Source organism: Mus pahari, chromosome 3 (assembly GCF_900095145.1).
Source record: "Mus pahari chromosome 3, PAHARI_EIJ_v1.1, whole genome shotgun sequence".
Classification (NCBI taxonomy): Eukaryota; Metazoa; Chordata; class Mammalia; order Rodentia; family Muridae; genus Mus; species Mus pahari.
Genome location: NC_034592.1, coordinates 139,082,307 through 139,091,104, shown reverse-complemented (window position 1 = coordinate 139,091,104; position 8,798 = coordinate 139,082,307). Strand labels below are relative to the sequence as shown.

At 53.7% G+C, this 8,798-nt stretch overlaps 1 protein-coding gene across 1 annotated transcript in view; it reads right to left on the bottom strand.

Moving 5' to 3' along the window:
* Positions 1-204: 204 nt before the first annotated feature.
* Positions 205-8,798, bottom strand: part of LOC115062412 (disks large-associated protein 4-like) — a 97,311-nt gene continuing 88,717 nt past the window's right edge. Inside the window, exons 4-7 of the mRNA XM_029535754.1 lie at positions 6,166-6,410; positions 4,888-5,002; positions 3,805-3,855; positions 205-522 (exon numbers count right to left, since the gene is read on the bottom strand). Of these exons, the coding sequence (XP_029391614.1) occupies positions 205-522; positions 3,805-3,855; positions 4,888-5,002; positions 6,166-6,410 (729 nt within the window). The remainder of the gene's footprint in view (positions 523-3,804; positions 3,856-4,887; positions 5,003-6,165; positions 6,411-8,798) is intronic.

Sequence of the window (8,798 nt, the reverse complement as noted above, 5' to 3'; positions counted from 1 at the left end):
TCTACATGGCTAACCCCAAGTGGGTTAGCAAGCCCCGCCTATCAGCAGGAGGCTGCTCTAAGCAGGAAGCAGCTAGGGACCTCTGGGCTCCCACCCTCTCCATCGCTGCCCACTGGACGTTCTGGTTCTGCTAGCTGTTTAGCGTCACCATTTTTAGCTGTTAGTCTGTGGTGGGTGACCTACGGCTTCCTCCCCTGCGCCTCTCTAGGCCGCCCACCCGTGTTCCCTTCCTGGACAGTGCAGATGGAACAGAACACGGACCTCCTGCACGTGGTACTCACTTGGAAGCGTGCGACTGTTGCTGAGGCTGCTGGTGCTGGGCGGTGGGGAGAGGGACTGCAGGGACACACTGTCCTCCTCCTGCGAGCAGCCCGCCTGGATGGCTCGCAGGTAGCTGTGGCTGCGTGAGCGGAAGTAGCTGGGCAGCGGCAAGTCGAGTGCCTCTGCGGTCGTGGACTCGGCCTCACTGCAGGCCGACTCGCAGGCTGCCTCGTACTGGTCGCTCAGATCCGCCTCCCGGACCTGTCCAGACAGAGGTGGGCATCAGAGGCTGGCTTTGCCAGTCTTTGCTGGTCTAACCCAGCTGCAGGACTAGAGGCTTTTCTTGGCTGGCCCTTAGCCTATCTCTCCTCCGCTCACCTCACTCAGGGTACAAAAGGGCTCTTAAGGACTAAACAGCCCTCTCACCTCCGTGGGCCTGTGGTTTTCCATCTACAATGAGAAATATGCTGGAATAGGACAGGACGTTTTAACAATATTAAACCCTGATGTCTGTACTCCGCAAGAAACAAGCTGCCCCATTGGTAATGTCTGCCCTGCTGGGTGACAGGAGGCGGGGTTTATTAGCTGTGGTGGGTGTTTACCATTTAATAAGTTCTATAAGTCAAAACAAAACAACAGACACAAAACAAACCCTTGAGGGACAGTAGGAAGATGGTTGACACGTGAATCTAGTGAGGAAGGATCAGAACCAGCACCCCAAGTACGTAAGGAATCCAGTGGCCGCTGTGGTATGGGAAGAGGTCTGGAGAGGAGGCAGAGGCTAGAGATGAGCGGATGCAATAGCTTGGTGGATGGTGGCACTGGGGATAATCGATAACTACCAGGGCAATAGGGAGAGCGGTCGTAGGTATATTTGCCATCTCAAATGACACGGTTCCTAAGCATCTTTCCAGGGATCACCACCCAGGATCCTGCAGACAGGAAGCCAGAGGCATGACACAGAGCAGCCTTGCCACGCCACACATACACCCTGAAGATTCCGGTAGGACTTACTGACTTCCATTTCAGGCTACGTTGGCAGCTAGGGACCATGCAGCAGAAGCCAAAGAATCAGCTGGCTGCAGGTGACACTAGGTAGAGGTGACACTAGGTAGAAGCCTTGGGTGGGGGGGAGGCTGAGGTAGAGGAAGATCTGGGCTAGCTCTAACCTGGCAGCATGGCCTCGGCAGCCCTGGGCTGGCTTAAGTATGCCTTTCCTTGTCTGCATTAGATGGAACACCCTGGGTAACAAAGAGCCTGGGTGTATCCTTTAGGTCAAATGCCTAGATGGCTTCTCACATAGTTGAGAAGGTGTTTGGAAAGGTTTGAGCCTGTGCTGCCATGGTAGCTATGAGACACACGTGACCATGCCATTTAGATTTAAACCAATTAGAACTGAATAAAGTTTGGTAGACATACTAGTCATATTTCATTGAGTCAAAAACCACATGGGAAGGCATGGATTACAGACCATTAGCTATCACTGCAGGAAGTTCCACTGGACAATCTGCTAAGATAAAAATCAGGCCACATAGCATACCCAAAATACATCTACAGAGGACATTAAAGCATTGTGTTATCTTTTAAAGCTGAAAACTGAGGTATTTTTGAGAGCCTCTGTGAATGCCCAGGGCAACAAGGTCTTGCTTTGGGTCTGTGCCATAGGAGCAGAGCTCTGAAGCAGACTGCCCAGGTTTCGACTGTAGGCCCACTGTCTCCCTTACAATATGAATATGGGCAAATCATCTACTCTGTGCCTCAGTTTTCCATCTATAAAATGGAGCTGATAACAGTCTTAATTTCAAGTGCCGTCAAAACTAAATGAGGGCTGGGTGTAGCTGCCCATCTCGGAGCTTGGGATGTAGAGGCTGGGGAATCGGGATCTTAAAGTTGCATAGGAAGTTAAGGCCAGTCTGGGATAGGAGACTGTCTCAAAACAACAAAACCAAGATCACATGAGTGAACTCATCACCTGGTCACAACGGAGTCCAGGAAGACTCACTGGTCACACACACCTGATAATTCGTGTGTGGAACGAACAAGTATTTATAAATGTTTGTGCAGACACCTCCCAAACTGATAGGAGGTGTCAGGTAGTCTGCGTGAGTCTCCCTGAGGGCTTCTGTGCATGTTAATATCAACATGTTTACCATACACGTATGGGAGCCACAGGATGGCGATCTGCCTGGCCTACAGGGCACTCCTTACAGCGTGAACGCACTATCCTGTAACATGGGGAGGGGCACAGCACATACCATGGTGGGAATTAGGAGACAGCCAGCGCTAGCTTTGTCACACAGTGATCTGTGCCTTGGGAGACATGCCCACCCCTGACCAAGATGAAGGGTGGATTCTGAGTACATTTCTGCTGAGGTTTGCTCTGTTGCTGTGTATTGTAACCCCCCAGGAACTGTCAAAGCCAAAGCAAATAACAATGGTCTGAGTCTCATTCATTCCTGGACAGGGGATGCGGTGGTTTGAATATGCTTGGTCCAGGGGGTGGCACTATTTGGAGGGGTAGTCTTGTAGGAGGAAGTGTGTCACTGTGGGCACGAGCCTTAAAACCCTCCTCCTAAGCATGTGGGAGCCAGTCGTCTCCTAGCAGCCTTCAGATGAAGATGCAGAACTCTCAGCTCCTGCTGCACCATGCCTGCCTGGATGCTGCCATGCTCCTGCTTGGATGATAATGGACTGAACCTCTGAACCTGTAAGCCAGCCCCAGTTAAATGTTGTCTGTTTAAGAGTTGCCTTGGTCATGGTGTCTGTTCACAGTAGTAAAACCCTAACTGATACGGGAGTAAGTTTAAATGGAGTCAACTGCACATTTCCTGTCCCTTTTCTGGCCTTGAAGCTGGGAGGCGAGGGCCCACTCCAGGCACAGGTGTCCAGAGGAAGTATAATTTAGACAGATACATGGATTTAGACAGACACACGGATAGCCACAGCCACACTGGCATCACACCAACTTTTATAAAGTCAAAAGCTTCCATATTCACGCCAACATCCCACATCCTTAAAGGGTCACTGGGACTCTGGAAAGAGGAAAACCAGGGAGGGGACCTGAACCTGTTAGAGAATGCTTCCAAGCTTCTAGCCTGTCTAAACAGACATCTTCCTGGTCTCACGCAGGGAGAGAGAGAGAGGCAGAGGGTGGGTAGGTGGTTCCTCAGGGAGAAAGGACATCACCACTCTGACAGCAAACCAGCTTTGGAGCAACAGACCAACCAGTCCCCCTGGCCTGCCCCAGGGGGAGGCAGGAGACATTACAGTTCTCCTCCACTGCCCTGCAGCGACTTCATGTCCATCCACAGAACCTCGCTCATGCTTTCCCAGTTGTAAGAACACATAAGACACAGTGAAGTGATAGCTCAGGGTCAGGACACGATGATGTCACCTCACCTCCATCCTCACGGGGGTGGGCTGCCGTTCTAACACAGCTCCGCTTGGTCCAAACCCAGACTGAGTACCTGGACCCCTCACCTGAAGGCTTAGGACCCAGCCCTGTACTCTGGTTTGGGGAGCAAGACTGGCAAACATACTGACCTGTTGATCATGGCCAAACAACTGGGGGATCAGGGAAGCCTGTCCAAAAACCTGTAGGAGAGAGAGGGTGCAGTTTACAGGAGGGCCAGGCCTAGTCCAGGCTACTCAGGACTCTTCCCTGCCCTAAATGGATTCTGTTTCGAAGGAGTTTTGCTTGGCTTCCTTGGGGATGGAAGCTCACTTCCAGCGCTGGCATTACCGAGGACATGTCCTCTGCAATCCTCCGGACCCCACGGGTGCTTTACCTATTTCTTTTCTCTTGGGCTGGCACAGAAACACAGGTTAGAGATGGTTCCCCAGGACCACCCTTTCCTGGACAGTATGTAACTTCAGGGCCACCTATGGCAGCTTGAGACAGTCAACCTTTTAGGGGGAAAGTTTTGGGAAAGGAACTGGAGGACCCTGGATTAGACGGGAACTTGGGCTGGAAAAGGAACAGTGGGTGAAGACAGGGGTGGGGGCGGCCTGGCAGATTCCAGATGCCTTTCTGTATAAGGGCAAAGGTATTCTGGGTACCTGGGGCAGGCAGGGATGGAGAAAGAGTATGTGAAGGACAGAGCTATGGAGATGGAGACACACAGAAGCCCTACGGAAAATGTAGTGAACAGGCAGAGAAAAAGGCAGAGAGGGAGAGAGGGAAGAAGGGAGGGNGGGAGAGACAGAGAGACAGACACAGAGAGGGAGAGGGAGAGGGAGAGCGAGCGAGAGACTGGAGGGGACAGACATAGTAAGACAGGAGAGAGCTGGTGAGATGGGTGAGCCTAGACGTGACATGTCTACCGAGAAAACACCTTATGAGCCTCTGCCTGCCCAGATGATGAACCTCCAGGGAGCACAAGTATGTAGGGAAACCCTGGCCTCAGGAGGAAGAATAGCATAGACATCAGCAGACTAATCTGATTGCAGGGACCAGGGAGTGGTAGGTTAACGGGCCTGGGAGCATCGTCGGGGTCTGCTGTATGCAGGGTGACCAGAAAAAGCCTCTCTGAAGGAACATCTGAGATGTGGAGGCAGCAGCTGAACAGACATAGCTCTGGACACACAGCAATGCACCGAGTGCCCCTGCCTCCCAGTCACCCTCACCTGGCTGATACAGCTGGAGTCATTGAGGCTGTCACTGATGGGGTTGTAGCCGTCTTCCCAGCTGGGGCACTTGGAAGGCAGCAGCATGTCCACTGAATCCAAGCGGTCCAAACTCCTGGCAGGGAAAGGGGTAGACAGGGATCAGCCTAGGAACCGAGGCCATGATGGAGAAGACTGTCCAAGACTATTTAATTGCAGAGGGCAAATGGAAACGCTGCCAGCCTGGGCAAGGTGAGGGGCTCCACCTTTGGGAGATCTAATAAAAGCAGTGGCAGACAGCCTTCACCTGTCATGCCCACTGTGGCCTCAAGGTGGCAGCATATGCTTGCATTTGCCTGTTTTAAACTGGCGGCCGTGCAACCTAGTCCGAAGCTACAAAACTGAAAATCCGAGGCAATTCCAGAGACTAGACAGTGATGGGTGGAGGCCGAGATAGCCTTGGTATTTACTGGAAAATGCCCGAAGGTCCTGGGGGCTACTGTGACATCCAGATACGGACCTGCTGCCTGCCCCGAAGACCTAGTTTCTGGGCCTTTCTCATATTACCCACCCCTGGACCTCCCCAGCCTTATTCTAGGCCAGTTTGGGCTCCTGATAAAGGGCTTGGACTAGCCTCCAGCTCTCTGTAGAGGGCCTAGCGAGTCACTACCTCTTGCTCCCACTTCACGGTCCTATTTACAGAATGGGGATGACACATTGCTGGCCCTCAGGATGCAGATGCAGGGCAAGCACAGTGTCCAGCAAGACCAGTGTCAACAGACAGCAACCATTACCACAACTCTCGCCTGTCAGGAAGGGTAACAGACCCTGTGGCAGCTCACCCGTGCACATGACTCCTGCGGCAGAATTTAGCTAAACCACTCACCCAAATTACCACAACGAGCAGGGATGAACTGTAAGTGGGGCTGTTTGGGAGACAAGTTGTTAGCAGGCAGGGCTAACCTAAGCATGAGAAAACTCTTATGGGGGGGGGGTAGTCACATGGACCTGTGTGAGCGCTGAGAAACAGGGTCCATCGGCAGGCCAGAGTTCTGCTAGGGTGGCCAAAGGGGAGGAAGGCTCCTGAGACACAGGGTATGCGGTCAGTGTGAGGCTCACCTAGGGGACACAGCTGGTCTAAGGCTAGGACTGCCAGTTCTGAGACCTTCCTCGGGGAAATATTGTCAGGACAGGCTCCCGTTAAGTTAAAGCGGTGGCTCTTACAGGGTTAGACTCAAGGGGCGTGATGTACACGAAGGGGTGGGGCTCTAGCAGGCTGGAGGATGGGCTACAGCTCACCTGCGAGGGTTGCTCTGCTCTCCCAGGGACTGCTGCGTGGCCCTCAGGTAGCTCTGCCGCCGTGCTGCAGTCTTGGGTGAAGGCTTGGGGCTACCACCCCCAGACTCATCACTGTCTTCATCGCCCATGGCCTTGATATAGCTGCCACTGCGCATGCGCCGGCACGGGATGGGCCCCTCGGTGGTGCTATCCATGTCTCGAGGGGCCAGCAGCGTGGCGCTCCACTCGCCCCCTCCGCCGGGCACCTGGGGTACCCAGAGACAGGACTCAGATGGGACCTAGCAGCCAGCCAGGCTTCCAGCCATCACTCAGAGAACAGGGTCCCACAGACCCATCCACTTCCACTTTGACAACTTGCGCCTCCTCTGCTGGCTTCCTTGTCCCTGAGCACCCCAGCATCAGCAAGCCCTGGGCCAGGAAGATTACCTGGGTTCTAGAGGCCGCTCTGTCACAGCTTGAGTGCCTGACCTTACCCAAGTCCATTCCCTTTCAAGCTGGGTTCATTCCAGCCAAACTCCCCACTCCTGTGATCAATGGTTTCACTGCAGCTACACCTGCTGGGCATTCCTTGTGCCCCATCTCCTCTCTGAACACTCTAGGGGATGGAACAGGAGCCCATGGTGAGAGGGGTCTGAAGGAAAGAAGTCTCCCACAGACAGACCCCAAGATCTGGAATCTGAGCCTGGATCTACAATGGCCATTAGAGGTCCCTCGATGGGGATCAGAGACCCCACCCCCACCCCAGTACATCAACGTGTTGCACCAGAATCCACGATCTTTGTTCTAGACCCATCCGTGACAGAGGGGAGTGCTGTGCACAGCTGGTCATCCTGTTCCAAGTGGCTCTTCCACGTCTGTCACTGTCAGCTGCTCTGGGGTAGTGGGGTGTTCAGTCTACACTCCAGTCTCTCCACTCACTCTCAGATACATGGTCATGTTGGGCACATGGCGGCATTTACATGCTTCAGAAGCTGGGGCTGTGTCCTGTGTGCATCTCAGCACACTGGAGCAGGCACACGCCTGGCCTGCTCTCCCATGTTCTCCAGCAGATACTCCCAGCATGCTTCACACTTTCTCAAGGACACACACCAGGGGCCTCCTCATACCCCTCCATGTGGAATGCCCCTGCACGGCCACTGCACCTGGGCACCAACACTATGTCATAAAATTGTCACCATACATGGGGAAGCTGCTCTCCTCCCAAAGAATGCAGGTCTGCAGGTTTCTGGACACAGCAAGCCCTTCACTGCCTGATCAGCGTGACTGGATGGTGCCACACCCTTCTGGATGGTGCCACACCCTTCTGGATGGTGCCACACCCTTCTGGATGGTGCCACACCCTTCTTGTATGCTTGTTACTTGTGGCTACCTCCTGCTGAGGACCTACTTCCCAAATTCAGCCTTCCCTCAAACCCCAGCCGACTACCTAGCCAGCTAGTCACCAGGACCTATGACTTCTCCCTCCCAGGTCACCAGCGGGTCCATCCCCCGGAGAAGGAGACCCTGAGCATCTCTGTTCAGACCCTGTGGCCAGCCCACCTGCTCACGCTATTCAGCAGGCAGCACAAGCCCCCCAGGGCCCAGAGTCATCTCCTGGTGTCTGGAAAGCATTTCCCACATCAGGCCCAGCCACACTGAGTGGCGAGAGTGCAGGTCACTCTTCCCTTAAATGTCTAAACTAAGGTAGCAAATGGCAGCCACGAAGCCACTTGATATATTTAAAAGGCGGCCTCAATTTCCATTTCCTGCTACTGCAAATACATGCCCTTCCCCCACGGTGTCACTGTCCCTGGCGTTTTATATAGAAGGACAAGAATGTGAGCTTTGTGGCACCTTGGAGTTCATCTTTTCATAAAGCATCTGATGTGACTTCTGCATGCCAGCCAGGCCCGTGCTTGCACACACTGTGGACAAAGTGCTCACTACTTACAAGAGCAGCCCCTTCCATGTGTGATCTGTTCCTGTCACTTCGACGTTGGGCTCTGGTTACACACCCTGCCATGGGGAACCCTGCCCTACCTCACTGCAGCAGCAATGCTGAAGCCAAGCCTTCAGCTAATCTCAGGTAACAAAGCTTTACCATGTGAATTCCCCAGGACGAACCTCCCTCTCCCCCATATACCAGGCCTTGGGGCTGGCGGTCCCTCCCCCACTGTTCCTGGCCCGCAGGACTGTGGCATGCTTATTTCTAGCTGTGGTGACTTCAGTACCCATGTGTCCATCTACCCTTTCCGAGCACTTCCTCCCTGCCAGACCCTGTCCTGGGCATTGGGGGACATATAGCAGCATCAGCGGGGGTCTGTGTCCTTGAGGAGAATCCAGTCTCATGGGAGTGGCAGGAAGATGACCATTAGAATGTCATGGGTTGGTCCTGTGAGGGGGAGGGATGGCATAGCTTCCAGATCTGTCATCTAAAGGGCAGGGACATAGTTCAGTTTGTCCAGGGCTGGGTTCCCAAGGGCCTAATTAATACACCTGTGAGGACAGGATCCTCTTCCTAACAGGCCCCCAACCTGATTCTACAGTTGAGCAAAGTAATGCTCAGCATAAAGCCATCTCACCAGTGAATCTGTGCTCCAGCTGGGACTCCAAACCATAGCCACCCTGTCCCACCCTCACCCTGCCTGCCCCCC